The 19,998-nt window shown below is 39.1% G+C and overlaps 2 protein-coding genes across 3 annotated transcripts; one reads left to right on the top strand and one right to left on the bottom strand.

The window, feature by feature from the left end:
- Window positions 1–234: 234 nt before the first annotated feature.
- Window positions 235–13,048, bottom strand: HAUS2 (HAUS augmin like complex subunit 2). Its single transcript, XM_008702187.2, has 6 exons — window positions 12,891–13,048; window positions 6,537–6,629; window positions 6,128–6,197; window positions 4,385–4,517; window positions 3,050–3,158; window positions 235–1,255 (listed from the first exon to the last, which is right to left on the bottom strand). Exons 1-6 carry the CDS (start codon window positions 12,981–12,983, stop codon window positions 1,052–1,054), a joined length of 702 nt encoding a protein of 233 aa, XP_008700409.1. The 5' UTR covers window positions 12,984–13,048; the 3' UTR covers window positions 235–1,051.
- LRRC57 (leucine rich repeat containing 57) lies at window positions 13,042–18,417 on the top strand. Of its 2 annotated transcripts, none has more exons than XM_008702188.2 (6): window positions 13,042–13,156; window positions 13,423–13,528; window positions 13,634–13,772; window positions 14,351–14,619; window positions 16,878–17,063; window positions 17,477–18,417. In XM_008702188.2, the coding sequence occupies exons 2-6, from the start codon at window positions 13,445–13,447 to the stop codon at window positions 17,516–17,518; spliced, it is 720 nt and encodes a 239-aa protein (XP_008700410.1). In that variant the 5' UTR covers window positions 13,042–13,156; window positions 13,423–13,444; the 3' UTR covers window positions 17,519–18,417. The 2 variants fall into 2 exon arrangements, with proteins under 2 accessions (XP_008700410.1, XP_008700411.1); XM_008702189.2 differs by lacking the exon at window positions 13,042–13,156 and adding an exon at window positions 13,163–13,315.
- The last annotated feature ends 1,581 nt before the right edge of the window (window positions 18,418–19,998 follow it).

The raw sequence follows: 19,998 nt of genomic DNA, 5'->3' as shown, positions 1-19,998 counted from the left end.
TACTGCTCTCTTTTATATATACAATAATCTCAGGTAAAATATCTGAGCATTTTGTAAAGTAAATGTCTAAGTTTTACTATAACGTGCCTTTTTCTGTTCTTTGTTTTACCTTTCTTCTTTGCCTATTTGTAAGGCTGCCAGTGAACACCCTCAGGAATTTCTTCATGTCTCAGGGTTTTGAAGACCCTGTCCCCCAGAGGTTTGATGTTTTGAGGACTCACAGGATTCAGCATATCACTGTATCCATGACCATGATTTATTACAACAAAAGCATACAAAGTAAAACAGCAAAGGGAAAAGGTAGAAGGGACAAAGTCCAGGGGAATCCAAGAGCTTCCAGAGTCTTCTGTTAGTGGAGTCACACAAGATATATTTAATTCCCGCAGCAACTGAGGTGTAACATGTGTGAAACGTCTTTCATGAAAGCTCATTAGAAATGCAGTGCCCAGGGTTATTATTTTGCATAGCATGTACCAAAATTCTTGACTCTCAGAAGGAAAGGTGTTCAGCGCAAACCACAGTGTACAAACACTTCAGTCATAGTGAGCAACTCTTATCGGTGATAGTGGAAGGAACGCTCGTGAAATCTAAATTGCCAGAAGCCAGGCAAGGACCAACTTTGTAAGCAAGCCTTTCAAAGGACAGCAGTCAGGCCTGTTATGTTTGCTTTTTTCTCTACACTTAGTAACTATCCCACAGGAAAAATCGACATACTTTCACTTGCAAGAAGACTCTTCTAATTCAGAAACAAGCATTTTAAAAAAAAGACATAATACAGTCTGCTGTCTAAGATATGGCTAATGCACTCATGTTAATAAACTGTCATAGTTATATTTGATTTTCAAGAGTTTTACTGAAAAGTAGAATGAAAATATATGAAAAACAAAGGAAACTCAATTTGGTCTTAATGAACTTGGAATCTTAGTACTTCAATATAGAGGGCTCTTCCAGTACTACTAGCAGCAGAGCCCTATAAATGCCCATATTACAACTGGCTAGAAAAAGACTTCACATAATTACATAGAATTAGGCAAAAATAAACAGTTGACAATCACTTGGCATTAACAGTTTGGACATGAACTTTAGAAGTAAAAGGTAGAGACATGGTAACATCATGTTTATGAAGATAATCTTCTGCTAGTATTGTAGGGATACAAGAGGAAACTTCCTTTTGTTGTTCTCGCCACTTGAGTATATTCTCTGCCAGTTCTTCTGTCTTAGTCACCAACATATCCATTTTTGCTAAAGCCAAGCTCTGTAGTGTTTGAAAGAAGGGGAAAACAGGAGAAATTAATCTGTCATCAATAATCATTATTATATCATAAATGGTTATGAAACCAAAAATTCACACCTGACCTTTTCTAGCCCCTCTTTTTTCTAGCCCCTTAATACAAAAGGCTTCTTAAAATTGTATTCTCCCCATTTATTACAGAACATCCTTTTTCTTTGAGTTCACCTCTCCTTTGTCTTCAATTATCACCTCAAAGCAGATGACCCAAAATCTATATTGTAAAACCTACCACCTTCTTAAAATTCAGTCCCATATTTGTCCATTGAATATCTCCACCTGAATGTATATTCAATATCTCAGACTCGATTTAACTGCAATTCAACAATGATTGAAGATTTACTCTCTGTGGAAGGCATGTCAGAAAACAAAGTCATTAGCTTTTTTGATTTCTTGATCCTACACACCCTCAAGTCAGCAAGGCTAGCTACTTCATTACTATGGATGTGCCCCTTGTCTAAAGAGTAGATGCATTCTAGAAATTTGACATCCCAAATCTCAAAGTCTACATAATCTTTTGTTTTCCTATGCTTTAAAGCTTCTATCTGAATACCTGTATTTATATTCTCCAAGTTTCTCTGCCTTTGGTTCATTTGCCTAGTCCTCTAACCTATAGTTTATCAAACTTCAATGGGTATAGGAATCACATGAGGAACTTACTAAATTATAGATTCAGATTCTGAAGGTCTAAGGTGAATAAGTCTGCAATTCTGCATTTCTAACAAGTTCCAGATGATGCTGAGCTCTCTGCCCATACTTTGAGTGACTCAGTCTACTCTATCCAATATTTTCTCCTTTAAAGTGTAATTCTCATCAAGTCACTCCTCTGTGCCCTTCTCTAAAAAAACAAAATAAACCAAAAAACCATTTAAACTGTTGAATGTTCCCCAGTATTCTGTAATAAAGTCTAAACTTCTTAGTCTGGTTTTCAAGGCATTCCATAAACTAACCCTGATTTAATCTTCCTTTCAATACCTTTAAGTATCAGCCAAAGTGGAGTACCACTCTTCTCCCAAAACTGCCAATGCTAATTTTCATGTCTTCCCTCACACTATTGCTTTGGGCCAAACTATTCTTTCTGATGCGAACTTCAATGAAGTATTCTTACCCTCATTCTACTCCCAATCTCCCTAAAGTAGAAGCAATCCGTCCCTTTTCTTTTGCTTAATAGACAGCATCTTCTTTACAATTCTCTGCTATATCCATTGCACAAAAATAATATTATAAAATAGAGAATCTTAGAGCTCACTAAACCTTGAGAATGTGAGGGCAGGGACTGGTCATATCTGTTTCTCTTTCCTGATACCTATAGCATAAACCCTTGAACAATAAAGAGACACATATTTATTAAATACTAGAATAAAACAATGTAAAATGACTTCTAAAAAAAACTATAAAAAAGCCATCTTAATTTTTAAAAATAATTCACTTAGAATATTAGCCATCAAAAAGTTAAACAAAGGCGCGCCTGGGTGGCTCAGCTGGTTAAGTGTCCAACTCTTGATTTTGGCTCAGGTCGTGATTTCAGGGTTATAAGATCAAACCCTGCCATCAGACTCTGCACTGGGCATGGAGCGTGCTTAAGATTCTCTCTCCCTCTTTCCACCCCTCCCCGCCTTCTCCATCTCTTTAAAAGAAAGAAAAAAAAAAAAAAGTTCAACAACAAGATCACATATTTGAGATTCTAGTATAAAAGAACTAAAGACAGCCAAATGTAATGTGAAGTAGTTGAGATACTTAAATGCTACTGTTAATACTCACCATTTTCTTTAGATTTTCATCTAAATGAGGGATATTTTTAATTGTTTCAAGATGGTTTTCTAATCTTTCAATGAAAGTTACTGCCAATTCCAGCAAATGTACCATGTAGCTAAAAGAGGGAGAAAAAAGTCAACTTTTTTTTTTTTTTTAGTTATTTTGTGTTCTCTTTTTTCTTTTCAATTAGGACTTTCAATATAAGATAAGAGAATTACAATCAACCCAGTGAGCCAATAATAACCTTTCTGCATTCATGGAAATACCAGTGATAAAAATGTAATTTTCTTTCACGTTAAGCAGAAATTAACTCTTCATCCAAACAGAAAAACAGAGACAACACTAATGATATCTGGTACCCAACCTAATATAGACAAAACTTAATTTTCTCATATAAGTAAAGAAATTTCCCTACATTAAATCTCATTCCATTTCAATCTACTCATTCTCCATGAAGGGTGAAGATCATAAGGATAAATGTACTTGACTGAAACTGCTTACACCTAAAACCACTTTGAATCTTCACATTTGCAAAATGCTTTAAAATCATTACTCAGTTCTTCTGACATATATAATGTATAATATATACATTAATGGTATTTTACTATACTGAATAGATAACTGAATATATCCACAAGAATGGGATTTTTACATTGATTCTTTTACTACAAAATAACAAATCTGACACATAAGAGAGGTACTGATTTGCTAAGGGTCAGCTAGTGAGGCACCGGTGGAGAAAGTTAGCTATCAGATCCCCAGATGTTTGCTTCTTTACTGTTGTTTATTTTTATACATGCAATGCTCGTATGAGGAAAATAGCAACAGAAAGCATGCCCATTCTATGGACTGGGAAACTGAGGCTAAAACAAACCATTTGCCCAAGGTTTTGAGGCATACAAACAGCAGAAATGAGAGCAGAACTTGGTTTTTTTTCTTTCAGCTTTCATCTCTCCCTGCTTACACTCCCTAAGAGAATTTTTACATATAGGCAACATTAACACAATAAGTTCACTTCATAGAAAAAATGGTCTATACATAATAAAAAGAATTTTTACCCATCTTACTATATGTTATTGATCTAATTTCTTTTACTGAAGTCATTATATCAGCCCCAAAACACAGTGGGCAAAAGGAATGCCTTTCTCTTCACCACAGCTTAACTCTTAAAAAGCAAAAGATCCTCCTTCTGGTTGTATGTATCAGCATTAAAAATAATGTTAACAGATACAATCACTAATATATTGCTTAATGAATTATGCTATGAAATAACTACTAGTCTAAACAAAAAATACCCTCAGGAAATATGTGTAACCATTAATTTCTACTGTTTAGTTTAACCTGTGATAAACAGCTTCAATAGGCAAGTTTTCCTGGCATGTGGGTTTCAACAGTCTTTGCCTGAGGGACCTCTTCTCTTTTAGCACTGCTTCCAAATGATTATTCATGCTTTGCAGGGTATGACACTTCTGAGCTACACAAACCAGAAACAGTAATTATAGTTAGCAGTTAGCAATATGACAAGTTTTAAAATCACTAATAATTTATTTTTTGCTTTGACACTACCAATGTCAAAAATTAATCTATTTCCCTCCTAAATATCTCCACTTTGCTATCTTTAATATCAAAACTAGTCTACCGTCATCTATGGAACATAAGAACTAGAATGATCAGTAGGGGAAGAAAGGGATAAAGAAAGGGGGGGTAATCAGAAGGGGGAATGAAACATGAGAGACTGTGGACTCTGAGAAACAAACTGAGGGCTACAGAGGGGAGGGGGTGGGGGAATGGGATAGGCCGGTGATGGGTAGTAAGGAGGGCACGTATTGCATGGTGCACTGGGTGTTATACACAACTAATGAATCATCGAGCCTTACATCGAAAACCGGGGATGTACTGTATGGTGACTAACATAATATAATAAAAAATCATTATAAAAAAAAAAAAAAACCCAGTCTACCATCAATGATTTTCTCTTACTTGCTTGCTGACAACCAAATCCAGTGCTAAATTCTTTGTCTACATTATTCAGTTCTACTCCTAGTTCAGTTTTTATAGCCAGAGCTGTATTCTTCACATAAAATCTCTTTTCTAATTGCTGCCTCTAACATCTACATGAAATTAAAAAATAAACATGTCTTATAAGCTATTTCTAATTATTTCAGTATTTTGACCAGAATTCACTTAATGGCTACCAACTGACTCTTCTTTTAAATTTTTATTTTGAAAAATTTCAAACTTACAGAAAAGTTTCATTGAACTCCCACATACATTTCACCTAGACTCACTGTTAACATTTACCTACATTTTTTTCTTTCTCCACACACTCAATACATGTATTTTTGCTGACCCATTTGAGAATAAGTTGGAGATACCATGAACTTTTACCCCTAGAACTTCAGCGTGTATTTCCCCAAATAGGAACATACTCTTATGTAACTACAAGTATCAATTTCAGAATTTTTAAAAAAATATTTTTATTTTTTTATTTGACAGAGAGAGCACAAGCAGGGGAAGTGGCAGGCAGAGGAAAAGGGAGAAACAGGCTTCCCGCTGAGCAAGAAGCCCGATGTGGGACTGGATCCCAGGATGCTGGGATTATGACCCGAGCCAAAGGCAGATGTTTAACCAACCAAGCTACCCAGGTACCCAAAATTTGGAAAATTTAACATTGGTACAATACTACCAGTATTTAATACAGTCCATATTGATATATCACCAAGTAACTCAATAATGTCCCTTATAGCAAAAAAGATTTGTAATCAAGTATTCAATCCATGACCACACTGTGCTTTGGCTGTTGAGTCCCTCTAGTCTCCTTTAATCTGGAAAGTTCCCCAGCCTTTCTCTGTCTTTCAAGCTTTCCCGAATTCGAGGAGCTCCCACCTGGGTCACTATTTATGCTATTTGCACTAGTCAAACCAACAAGACTTCTATTTAAGCACAGAATAGAAGACTTTATCAGCTTTGGGGCAAACGTGAAAAAATTATGGTGTATCATAATATTATTGCCTGGTGCTTATTTAAGGTAATCCAAGAAAAAGCTGAAATTCCAATGATTACCCATTTCATTAAACTACTTACCCAAAAAGGAAGGATGAACAACATCTGCTGTATCTTTTTCTAGTTTTAAAAGTTCAATTTCCAGGTTTTTCTACATTAAGAAGAAAAATAACATTTAGCTTACTTAGAATGCTTCCTGAAGGCTTAAACTTTAGTAAGTCTTTAACCCATGAATATCTGGGGGGAGAGAGGAGGGTTTGTTATGAGAGCCCAGGGGATTTACTGAAGATTTTCATTTTGGTGTTCAAGCCCTATTGCTGCTACTGCTACTACTACTAACTACTACTATGACTATTACTACAAAAAGTAAACGCTTACCCAGCTATGTGCTAGACAATGTTCTAAGTGCAAGAGAACTGCTGCTGGAAGCAATTAAGATTTTTTTTTTCCTGTACTAGAAACAGAAAGTAAAAAGTCCAACAAAATTTACCTGGTAGATTTCAGCTTGAATATTTGTGATTTGCTGTAGTCTGGAGAAGTTCGCAAAGTAAGAAGCTGATTTCTTGGATATATTTAACATCTCCTATTGGTAAATGAACAGAGAAAGCAGCCGTGTGTCACAAAAACTTTCTGTGTGCATTGGAATAGCATACCCACAGGCTTAAAAATGAGGATTTATTATGTCCGACACTGCCCTTGAAAAATGAAGTACAGAGTGTAACAGTAGCAATGTATATTTCCTGTTTTTAAAATATTCACTATCTGGGCTCCTGAGTAGCTCACTAGGTTAAGTGCTGGACTCTTGGTTTTGCCTCAGGTCATGATCTTGGGGTCCTGAGATTGAGCCCCATGTTATGCTCGGTGCTCAGCGTGGAGTCTGCCTGGGATTCTTTCCCTCTTCCTCTCCCTCCCCCTATGCCCCTAAGCCTGTGTGTGCTCTCTCATTCTCAAATAAATAAATAAATTAATTAATTAATTAATCTTTTTTTTCTTAAGATTTTATTTATTTATTTGAGAGAGAGTGAGAGCAGGGAGCCCAACACGGGGCTCAATCCCAGGACTCTAGGATCATGACCCCAGCTGAAGACAGACACTTAGCTGACTGAGCCGCCCAGGCACCCTTAAATAAATCTTAAAAAAAAAAAAAAAAAAAAAAAGTTCCTTAAAAAAAAAAAAGCACTGAATATTCACTATCACAAATCCTTTGGCCAAATATTTAAAAAATAAGAAAAACAAACAAGACTTAATCACTTTGTCCTATTTCCGAAAGTACTATGCACAGTACATCTGCATTAGTGACAGCTTATCGGAGAAGGCTGATAAGGTTAAGAAGGATGAGCTTGAGGTTGTTGAATTACCTCTTTACAAATCAACAAAACGTAGTCTCTGACCTTCCTGGGCCTAAAATCAAATACTTTCCCACCATAGAATCATTTATCATTCATTAAATGATAGTTTAAGGTTATAGCTCTATTGGCTATAACTCATTCATACTGTCTCTTTTTCACATACTCACTCTCTTAAAAGAATGTCTTGTCCAGGTGGAATTATTCTTCTAAAAAGCTTACCCCCTCTTTTTTACCCTTTAATTCCATGCAAAATATTGCTTGCATATATTGCCACCTTAAATTTCAGGTTACTTCAGAATAAGAATATTGTACATCCCCTGGCTTCATCCATAATTTTCTGTATCCTCTTCTTTTCAAGAATATTAGTACATTTAGAGATCTTTAGAGATCATATAGGCAAAGGGTTGGGAAATGATAGTCCATGAACTAAATGCAGCCCACTGCCTGTTTTTGTACAGCCCATAAGCTAAGAATGGTTTCTATATTTTTTAATGCTGGGGGAGAAAATAAAAAGAAAAACGGTATTTTGTGACACATGAAAACAACATGAAGTTCAAATTTCAGGGTCCAGAATAAACTCAACTGAACCCATTCATTTCATTTATTATCTCTGGCTTCTTTCAACTACAATAGACTAGATGCAACCCTACTGACCTAAAAGCCTCAGATACTTACCCTCTGGTCCTTAATAGCAAAAATTTGCTGACCAGTGATAACCAGTTTTTTTTTTAAAGATGTATTTATTTATTTATTTATTTATTTGACAGAGAGTGAGAGACAGCCAGTGAGAGAGGCAGGGGGAGCAGGAGAGGAAGAAGCAGGCTCCCAGTGGATGAGCCTGATGTGGGGCTCGATCCCGGGACTCTGGGATCACGCCCTGAGCCAAAGGCAGACGCTTAACGACTGAGCCACCCAGGTGCCCCCAGTGATAACCAATTTTATAAGCATTTATTGAGTTAGGCAATCAAAGATTCAAGGATAGATGGGAAGGAAAAGCTATTCTAGTACTAACATTGATGTGAAAAGAAGGGGAAGATGAATCCGAAAACATAGTTTCCTGCGTAATCGTGGAAGATCTTGATAGCTATGACAAGCAATTATAATGCAGAAAATAAGAGCAATTAAAGGTTTCCTGCTGAAGATGTAACATGATCATATATATATTTTAAAAATTTAAATGGGGATAGTATGGAAAATAAAACTAATGAGGCTGCGAGGGCAGTAAGGAACAGGGAGTGACTACTTAATGAGTATGGGCTTTTCTTTGGGGTTGGTTAAAAAAAAAGTTTTGAAAATAGTTTCACAACATTGTGACTGTACTTCATGCCACTGAACTGTACACTTTAAGTTGGTTAAAATGGTAAATTTTATGACTATTTTACCACCGAAAAACCCCACCACTGGGGCGCCTGGGTGGCTCAGTCAGTTAAGCATCTGCCTTTGGCTCAGGTCATGATCCTGGAGTCCTGGGATCGAGCCCCACATTGGATCAAGCCTCCCATCAGGCTCCCTGCTCAACAGGGAGTCTGCTTCTCCCTCTGCCCCTCAACCCGCTCATGCTCTCTCTCAAATAAATAGATAAAATCTATTAAAAAAAAAAACCACCACTAAAAAACAAACAAAACTCACCCCCACCACTCTGGTAACTAGCCAACAACATAAAACAAACGAAAATACTAAGTGAGAGATGGGACTGGAAGTTGAATATTTAGACAAGTGGCTACTACAGCATTCCAGGTGAGAAGATGAGAACGTGGACCAGGTCAGTAACAGTTACAAAGGAAAAGGAAGGCAGAGATGCGAATCCCTGGAGAGATGAAATTGATAAATCCTGGTTGATATGGGGTACCAGGGATAAAGTCAATATTGACTCTGAGGATCAATGAGGATCCAGTGACTGGACAGATAGATTTGCCATTCAATGAGGAAGATAACACAAGATATTTTACTGCTGGCAAAACTGAGGTTTGGGAGAGCAAAGTATTAGTTTAACTTCATTCTATAAATATATATCATGACTGAAATGAGGATGAATCTAATCTCTTGCATCTCCATCATATCAGCATAACTCTTTAACTCTTCTTTCTGCTCTCTCTTAGGTAGAAGGTAAATGAAAAGTAAAACATCTCCTTTTTCTCATTGTAACTTACTCATTCTCTGGTATCTCTTCATCCCTCCCTGTGTATATGCTAATCTTAACTGCACACATGCAAACTAGTAAACTGTTGGGTTCAACAGTAGGGTAATGGAGCTTAGCCAAAAACATGTAAGAGAAACCAATGGAAAAACAAGAATGTTCAAGGGAGAGCCAAAATGAGAGAGGAAAGAAAGAGTAGCCAAATTTCTCTAATTAACAGAAATTCTAACTATTTGAGGATTGTGACTTAGCCTTATATCTTTTTTAAAAAAGGGAAGGATTGGGGAATATATAAAAGTTTTTACTGTTGACTACTGCCATTATATACTATATACCTTACATACCAGTAGGGTAAAGGGACACTGAAAATGAAAGGATCCTGAACAAGGGAGTCTGTTTAAGGTATTTCTGTTCATTCTGTTGCTAGGTACAAGAAGTTGAAATCCAGGACTTTTATGTATAATATAAAAATCCTGTTAATACTGTGTACTACATATATATGTATATATATATGTGTATATATACGTGTGTGTGTGTGTGTGTGTGTGTGTGTGTGTGTCTTTGGGCATCCTTTCTTCTTTTTTGTCCTTTTACTTCATACTCAATTCTAGCTGAGGGACATTAAAAGGGAGGCAGTATAGCAGAGAAATTAAAAGCAGAGGCTTTAAAATGGGGGGGGGATACAGAAGTGGGCAGGACACACTGAGAAAATAAGATTTATATATATAAATGTATAAACATACATATAAATATATAAATAAACTATTTATATATGTCTATATACATCTCTATATAGTGTATGTGCATGTATTTGATTAAGCTACCATGACTCACTAAAGCTTGCCAGAAAAATAGGTAGGATATAAGGCCACTAAAGCAGTCCTAGGGCATAAAAGAAAACAAATACCCCATTTATCCTACAGAGAGTTACCTATACCTTTCTTTCACTAAATCATTCCCCAGCGGATAGATCAAAACAAAACAAAACTCAAACGAGCTATGTTTTCTGGAAGAGTTGCATCATATCACAATTTTAAGCATCACTTGATTTTTTTTTTAAAGATTTTATTTATTTATTTGACAGAGATAGAGACAGCCAGTGAGAGAGGGAACACAAGCAGGGGGAGTGGGAGAGGAAGAAGCAGGCTCATAGCGGAGGAGCCTGATGTGGGGCTCGATCCCATAACGCCGGGATCACGCCCTGAGCCGAAGGCAGACGCTTAACCGCTGTGCCACCCAGGCGCCCCATCACTTGATTTTTTTAATGCACGTGGGATCATGTGCACTTAAGGGATAGACTAAAGAGATCGTATAACATCATTTTAAAAGAACCAATGCTAAATCCTTCTAATAAAAACAGGTTTTCATATGTAAAGTTTGCTTAAGGTAAAATCATACTATAAATCTGTAAAGTTTCCTCATGGGGACTAGTAGTGTATTTAGATCGTAAAATGGTCTTAAAGAACTATGGATGGGCAGATTCTACCTGTAGGCAAAACAGGTAACTAATTAGTGCTACTTGAAGGACACTAGGCAGATCCTCTTCAAAACAACTTCTACCCCAACAAATAGCTGACTTGTCAATGTCAAAATTCTCTTAGGTGTTTATTTCTTCTACTGATACGCTCTAGAGGGATAAGTCCCAAATGTCTTACAGCATGAGTTTACCAAGTTACTTTGTTACAGAACTAAACAATGCAAGTGAGACTACCAGGCTATTTGGTAGGAAGAAAACACAGAGATAAGAAAAGAAGGCAAGAACTGGGGGAGTGCTGTAGTTATGTTCTGCCTATTTTCCAATGCATTCATTTGTACCCCTCCCCCCACCAAATCCTTAAGGTCTGGTTACTGGAACCTCAGTTAGTCTACAAGAATTCATCAGAAGTTTAAACTCTGATAGTGTCATAGTATCATTTATCACAGTTCATCTTAGAGATGATACAATGTGTCAGAAAAGGGATCTATTTCACTGGTTGAGTGACCCTGGGTAAATTTCTTGGTCTCCTTACGCCTTAGTTTCTTCATTAAAAAAAAAAAAAAAAGGATTTATTTATTTATTTGAGAGAGAGAGAGAGAGAGCGAGAGCGCGCGCATAAGCGAGCAGGAGGGGCAGAGGGTGAGGAGAAGCGTCAAGTAGACTCCCTGCTGAGCGCAGAGCCCCAAGTGGGGCTCTAACCCAGGGCCCTACCCAGAGATAAAGAGTCAAGATTCGGAGGCTTAACCAACGGAGCCACCCAGGCGCCCCTTTACTTTATCTTAAAAATAGTGTGCAGAAGGGGCGCCTGGGTGGCTCCCTGGGTTAAGCCTCCCACTTCTGATTTCGGCTCAGGTCCTAATCTCAAGGCCTTGGTATGGTGCCCCACCTCCTGCTCAGTTGAGCAAGGAGTTGGCTTGAGATTCTTTCCCTCTGCCCCTCCCCAACCTCTTTCTCTCTTTAATAAAATAAATAAATCTTAAAAAAATAGTGTAAGGTACAATTCTCTAATGACTCTTCTAAGTATACGAAGTTATGTACTTTCCATAAATTTTCCATCATGTTCATACAGCTAATCTCTGCGGATGATTTTACCTTTCTACTTCTCCGTTTCCTTTTTAGCGAAAATCCTCAACTTGCTCGTTATCTCAAAATTTCTTTCCCTCAAGCTCACTTTTCCCATTCCCTCGTCACTTCTGCCACTTGGATTCCATTATTCCCTCATATCTTTAATTTCTCCCTCTATTGGCTCGTTTCACTTTGGCATATGAACCTGTTCTTCTTGCGGAACCTAGAACTACAAACGCTGGGACTCATTTGCCTCTTCTCTGATAATTACTCCCCTCCTGCATTCACGTTCCAAGGTCTTTCAAGTCTTTCTCGCCATTTAAAGAAATTTCTTTATTTTATTTTATTATTATTTTTTGCCTTTAAAGTTGCATGCTTTCCCGGACGTTCTCCTGTACCCAGCGTCTCCCGCCCCAAATATGCTTCAATACCTCACACAAACAAGCGTTGTTTGGGGACATTTGTGTTTTCACACTACCCGTATTTCCCAACCCCAGCACCCATTACAATATAGAGGCGGTATCACTGGGTGAGAAAAAGCGGGGGAAGGCTGATCTTTATTATCTCTCACGAGCTGACCGAGGATAACTAGCCGGCAGACACTTGAAACATCCTCTACTCGGAGCCCCACTTTCGCACAACCACTGCAGAGCCGTCACTACTGTTGCCTGGAAGGGCCTCCATCCGCCTCTACTCCAGCACCACCCCCACCCAGCATCCTCACACACACGCCCGCTGCCCAGCACCACCACCTCACAGCCATCTTCTGTCGCCACCGCGAGCACCCCCTTAATGACGCCATCGCCGCCCACGCACCTGAGTGACCATCCCCGAAGCTACGAAATGGCCCAGCAGTAGCCCGGCAGCACTTGGCTCGGACGCGGGGTCCCAGGGGTTCGCAGCAGCCATGGCTGGGACCCACCTCCCGGGCTGGCGCGACGAGTGAGTGGAAGGCACGGCGAGCGCGCGGCGCGGATCGATGACATCACAGGGCGTTTCAGCCCGGGCGGAAGCCCGGGGAACGCATCCCGGGCGAGCGCGGGCCGCGGTCTTCCTTTGCTGAGCCTGCTGTGAGCTGAGGGGTAGGAGATGAGTCCGGCGCTCCCTGATCGTTAGTAGGCTCCAAGCGGCGTCAGGCCTCGGAACAGCTGTAAAAGCTGTTGGCCGTGGTTGTCGGGCTGTTCTTGCCTTTCTTCCTTGCCACTTTTAGTTGGTCCCCAAGATCTAGGAGTCGGCAGGAGGTGACAGCTTGGGCACGAGACCCAGCCGAGAGGCGGATGGGGTGGCTGGATGCCTGGATGCCTGGATGCCTGGACTGAGTGGTGACAGCTGCGCTTCCTTCCCGCAGGGACCTGAGCCGCGGCCCTAGGATGGGAAACAGTGCTCTCCGCGCTCATGTGGAAACCGCGCAGAAAACTGGTGTCTTTCAGCTTAAGGACCGTGGGCTGACCGAGGTGAGACTGGGAGGGGACCGACCAGGGAAATTAAAGGGAGAGGGACGGCGGGGTGGTGAAGTTAATCGGTGAGGAATTCTCGGCGCTGTGAACCCCTTTCTCCAGTTCCCCTCAGAGTTGCAGAAGCTGACCAGCAATCTAAGGACCATCGACTTGTCCAACAACAAGATCGAGAGCCTACCGCCTATGATCATAGGGAAGTTCACTCTGCTGAAGAGCCTCTCCTTGAACAACAACAAACTGAGTATGGCTTTTGCGCCGGGGAAGCTTTGCTAGTGATCAGCTGTTAAGAAGGGTGGTTTTCTCTTACAAGCTGATTTTTTTGTTGTTGTTGTTATGAAACCGTTCTGAGAGCTCAAGACGCAGGAGGATGTCAGAGTCCTTGAAGCTCTCTTGTATTACATCTACATGCCTCCTCTGGTGGTGTAATGATTGGTACTGGCTTAATTTGGACTTGAAAGGGAAGACCATCTTTGGGATATAATGTAAAACAGAGCTAATTTTGCTGCTAATTTAGAAAGGGGGATGGAATGGGAAGGGGGAAGGCCTAACAAATCCCACAAAATTGCTGTCAGATTCTGCAGAGGTCCTTTAAACAAAAGGAGCCCAATATACACATAAATGCTTTCCTGTATTTTGACGGCACCCTCACTTTCTGAAGACTATGTTGGTAAAATGCAATACTTTAAAATGGCACAACATGTGGGAATTTTATGTGTATTGATAGGAGGCATATAAGACGGCCATATAGTTTTTCTAAACTTTGTCTAAGGTGTGTCTCAGCTGTGTCAGATTCAGGTTTTTAATTTTTTTCTTTGCCAGCTGTTCTTCCTGAGGAGTTATGCAATCTGAAAAAACTAGAGATGCTAAGCCTAAACAACAATCACTTGAGAGAGCTACCATCTACCTTTGGGCAACTGGCAGCCCTCAAGACCCTGAGCCTCTCTGGGAACCAGCTACGAGCACTACCACCGCAACTCTGTAGCCTCCGGCACTTGGATGTGGTGGATCTGTCCAAGAACCAGATTCGGAGCATACCTGACATAGTGGGGGAGCTGCAGGTCATCGAACTCAATCTCAACCAGAACCAGGTCCAGAGCTTAAGGGTTTTTTCCTACATCATGTGGGTTTACAGTCTCCTGTATAATCCATTCTTCTCTAAACTGTAGTCATGGAGCTGGGTATCAGAGGCTAGAAGAGTGGTATAGTCTATGGGCTGGACTAATTTCAAAGCTCAAAGTGCTATGGAATGTGTGTGTGTGTGTGTGTGTGTGTGTGTGTGTGTGTGTGAGTAGGTGTTTTTAGGAGAGTGGGATGGGTGATAGGGTGAGATAATTTCAAAAGTTAAACTTGTCTCGCAAATCTTGAAGAATTCAGACCCTCCTCAAATATGCTTCTAATCATCTAGCAAGGAGCTATGTCAGGTAGAGTGGAAAAGAGGCTTTAACTCATAGGTTCTTGGAGTTGGACAAAAGAGATAATTCATTGTCCCCTTTTCGACATCTTTGTCGAGTGTGCCCTTTTATTGAAAATTCAGAACTGACAGGCTTTCTGGCCCATTTTGGTTTTGGACAGCTTTAATTAGAATATTTGAAATTTGTTTCCATTACCCTGGAAGCTCTTCGGTTAATATGTATCTGACCAGAGAAATAATCCTTGGTCTAGCATAAGGCTTAAATGATGAAACATTAAACATAGTGAGACTAGGTGGCCTTTAATTTTTTAGTGCCTACAGTTCTAGATTTGCACAGTCCAATACAACAGCCACATATGGCTGTTAAAATTCATTTAAATTAGATTTAAAAATTAAATTCCTCCGTTGCCACTAGCTGTATTTCAAAAATACAGCCATATGTGGCAACCATGTCGAACCACAAAGATACAGATTTCAATCACTGCAAAGTTTTATTGTACGAAACTGTTCTAGATTGTAGTAATCTTACATTATGATAAAATTCAGTCTTTCTTTGAGGAGATTGGCTCACCTTTTCCATGAAAGTGGATATTCTTGTATGTTGAGCTTTTTGGAAAGAAAGTTGTGAATATCTGAAAAAAAACTTCTGGGAAAACATTATTCAAGAACTAGTTGCGCACTTACCCCATTCACCTGGGCTCCTGTCCTATAATCACTGGTTCTGATTTTAGTGTGCACCACATTAACCAGAAGAGCTTGTGAAGAGATCACTGGGTCCCCACCCTCCGTGTTTGTAATTGAGTAGGTCTGGAGTGGGGGTATGAGAATTTACATTTTTTCAAAAAGATTAGTATTTACTTTAGAGAGAGCACGCACACGTGCACACAGAAGCAGGGGGAGGGGTAGAGGGAGAGGGAGAGAATCTCAAGAAGACTCCCAGATGAACGTTAGTCCAACGTGGGGCTCCGTATCACAACCCTAAGATCATGACCTGAGCCGAAATCAAAAGTTGGACGCTGAACCAATTGAGCCACCCAGGCGCCTGAGAATTTGTATTTCTAACAAGTTCCCAGGTGATGAAATGATACTAGGCAGAGTAAGTATAATTTGGTGGCTTGGAGCATTTAAAGGGAAAAAGAGGTTAATGAATTAAAGATAATTGTTCAAGGGCCTAAAAGAAGAGTGGTGCTACTGAGTGGACACACTGAGTTGATTATGATGGCGACTCATCCCAACAGAAATGTTTTACTAAAAATTGGAGACACAGGAGTGGAATAGACATGAGCAGATATGTAGATACAGATTTTCAGGTCTTAACAGAAATGATAGCTTTAAGAAAGGATGAGCTTTTTAGGAGGAAGTTTAGAAAGAATATCCAATATTTATTAGAGACTGCTGCTTGAAAAACATCCATAGGAATAAGGGGTGGGAGAGCCAAAAATCAGGAATAATTTAAAGGAAGAAAAGTCCAGTACTTAGGTACGAGGAGTTTCAAAGAAGTGGTAGATGACAATCAAATCCAATAGGGAATGAGGACAGTGAATCCTTGATGCTGGCGGCGTAGCGGTCGGCGTCTACACGTAAAAGATTGGCAGTAAGTGTAAATGCGCCAAAATGTTTATGGTGGCAGATCAGAGGTAACTTTCTTCTTTAAACTTATGACTCTCAAATTTTCTGTAATCAACCGTGCTTTCATTAGAACATTTTTGTTTCTAAAAAGCCACTGGTAACCTTCAAACAGCATCTTTTTCCAAAAAGTGGAGGAGTAACAGAAGCTAGACAGCACAGGCTTTGGGAGTGAGTAGGTGGTGAGAAAATGGAGGCAGTAAAAGAAAGAACTAGGACAAATGGTCAAGTTTTTGTTTTAATTTAGTTAAAAAAAATTATAGTAGTGCTTTTGCTTTTTCCTGATTCTTTTTTGTTGTTGTTCAATAGATATCTCAGATCTCAGTAAAGATATCTTGCTGTCCTCGCCTTAAAGTTCTTCGCCTGGAAGAGAACTGTCTTGAGCTCAGTATGCTACCACAGAGCATTCTCAGTGATTCCCAGATCTGTCTGCTTGCTGTGGAAGGCAACCTTTTTGAAATAAAGAAACTTCGAGAACTGGAAGGGTATGATAAGGTACGTATTCGTGTACTTCATCGCTATTCCAGAGATGACAATGGTGAAGTAACCCACAGGAACGTTTATAGCCACAGGATGTATGCATAATCCTGTTTATGTCAACAGGATTTGTTCCCCATTTTGGAGGTGGATTCTAAAAATTAGCCAAATGGTATTGTGCCAAGATAACTTTTCCTCCAGATAGCTTATTGTAAAGCTTTTTTTGTCTTTTGATGGGTGTCCTATTAAAATATAGGGAAAACCCCCAAAGCTATGTGCTTTAACTTTGCACTTAGGTCGATTTTGTAGGAAATGAGAAAGACCATATCCAATAAAAAGCTAAATGAAAAAACCCACAAAATCCTAATCAAAAAATAGGCTAGTATTTGCTTGTGCCAAAATACCACATATTCTTCTTTTCTGATTTATAGTACATGGAGAGGTTCACAGCCACTAAGAAGAAGTTTGCATGATGTTCTCCAGGAGCACGGGAACCTTACAAGACACTGACATGGAATCTCTTGCAATCGGCCTGAATCAGAGGTTCCTGTTGTTATCAAGGATTATCTGCAGTAAGGAAATGATACTCCCGCAGATAATATTTCAGTCATCTTTTTCTTTTCCAGGGCTCGTCTTAAGCAAGCTAAAAAATCAAGGGACGGTAAGAGTCCTCCATTTTGAGTCATGGATAGGATAAAGGACACAGTTGATCATCAAAACCATCATTAGTCTGGTTTTAAGAAAAACAGTAGCTCATTGCTATTTATACAATGAGGGGATGCTGCTTCGTAACAGAATCACTCCGTATCACAGCTTGCAATTTCATGTTTAGTTTCAGTGTCTGAGCTTTCATAAAGTCAGCTTTCATTCCACCTGTGTTAACATTTCATATTTTTACGAAATTTAAATAATGAGGCTACTATGGCTAATCTAAGGATTTATGATTTTATTTCAGTCCATCAGTTCAATTGCAGTATTTATACTTGGAATTTAGAATGTACATAAATATGTGACTGTCTTGATTTAAAGTGTATTTTGTCAGAGAAGCACCAACATAACACTACGAGATGTTCCCCAAGGCTGCAGTAGCAAATTTTTTACTATTGCATGTGCCTTATTGGTAGAGGGCTCTGAAGAGCTAAAATCATATATGCAAAACTTGTAAGATACAAAGGGTTTTAATAATCAAGATCTTCCTGAAGCTTTGTTAGAAATAATGTCTTATTTCTGGTAATCCTTTTCTCTTTTTGTATTTATAATTCTACTAATCAAATTACCTACCAAAAGACTACTGCTACAATATTTTAAAATAATCTATGTTTATAAAATTTATTCTCTGGATAAGAGAATATAATAAAGAATTTTTAATGAACTTTGGCTGGAAAAAGGGTTAATCCTTCAAAGGAAGAAGACAGAACTTTAACTGTATGTGGCTCTTTGTTTCAAAGTAAACTGATTAGAAAGAAATGTTTCACGTTCTTGTTAAGGTGCAGGAGTACTGCAATGCCTTCATGTGACTGGTAAACATTTTGCAGTACTGGAACCACGCTTATCAAGAGAAACTAAAAGTACAAAGGTAGATGACCCCAGGTTGTTAACTGACATGAACATTTTGGAAACTACCACTCCAATGTTCTGAGGTTTTGTCTTTGCCAGGGCAATTTAGCATGTATTGTCAGTTCTTGTTTTATAAACCTAGTTTAACCATTAAATCAATAGATCACAGAAGCTTAGTGTTTATATGAGGAAGTCTCTTGGACTTTAAATCTGATCCGGGTATTCTCTATTTCCCATGTTATTTTCTGTTTCTCAATATGGGGAGGGATAGGCTGCCAGTTTATTATTAGCAACTGTATTTTGGTTTTTGTAAACTTCAATGCTTAATCTTCTTGGTCTACTAAACAGTGTTTCTTCTAGATTTTTTTTTTTATCAGTGCTTAACATCTAATAAATCAGAAATTCTAAAGTGAACAACTTAAATGTCCCCAGACATTTAATTATTATTTTTTAAGACTTTATTTATTTAAGAGCACGAGAGAGAGCACGAGCAGGGTGCAGGGCAGAGGGAGAAGCAGACTTCCCGCTGAACCGGGAGTCTGATGTGGGACTCGATCCTGGGACTCTGGAATCATGACCTGAGCCGAAGGCAGATGCTTAACCGACTGAGCCACCCAGGTGCCCCAGACAAGTAATTATTAATTGGAGTTAAAAATACCCCCCATCTCTGAGAATCAGTGTCTGCTAGCTTTCACAACTTGGACCCAGGCTTATTTCTAGATACCCTTTCTTCACTCTCATTTAACCAGTCATTCCAGTCATCCCAGATTATTCTGCTCCTTAAACCCACAGTGCAGTGTCTCCCCTGTAACTGCCTTTACATTGTTTGCTCAGNNNGGAATGCCCTCTCTCACTAACGTGCTCCTTCTATCTAAAACCCATTTTAAGTCTAAGCGAAATTAACTGCTCCCCCATCTGTTATGATAGCACTTCTCACATTCTATATTCATCTGTCTCCTGCTAGAATGAGCTACTTGTGGGCAGGAACTATGTAAAGTAACATGCCAGATTTATAATGTACGAGTATTTAGACTTACCTATGAGCTAACATAACGAAGTAGGTTAACCTGTGCGTGGTTTGGAGATCCATATTCTAGTTTGGTCATCAGCCCTAAGTCACCCACATTCTTTTAGAGCTTGGTTGGAAGTCAGTGTGTAGTATATTAAGATCATGGGCCTTGGAGTCAGAAAGATCCTGGTTTGAATATACAGTCTGTCATTTACTAGCTTTGAGAATTTGAGCAATTTATGCTCATCTGTAATACGGCGAATATCTCCAACATTTCAGGTTTGTTATGAGGATATGGTAAGAAGATACATAAAGGCATTTTAGCCGAATGCCCACAATAGAGTAAGCAATCAATAAATGGTGCCATTTATTTCATCTGTAAGGCAT

The sequence above is a fragment of the Ursus maritimus genome, unplaced genomic scaffold (genome assembly GCF_017311325.1).
Source record: "Ursus maritimus isolate PB19 unplaced genomic scaffold, ASM1731132v1 scaffold_35, whole genome shotgun sequence".
Classification (NCBI taxonomy): Eukaryota; Metazoa; Chordata; class Mammalia; order Carnivora; family Ursidae; genus Ursus; species Ursus maritimus.
Note: the sequence above shows the minus strand (reverse complement) of the source record. Positions and strands in the feature narration are given on the sequence as shown.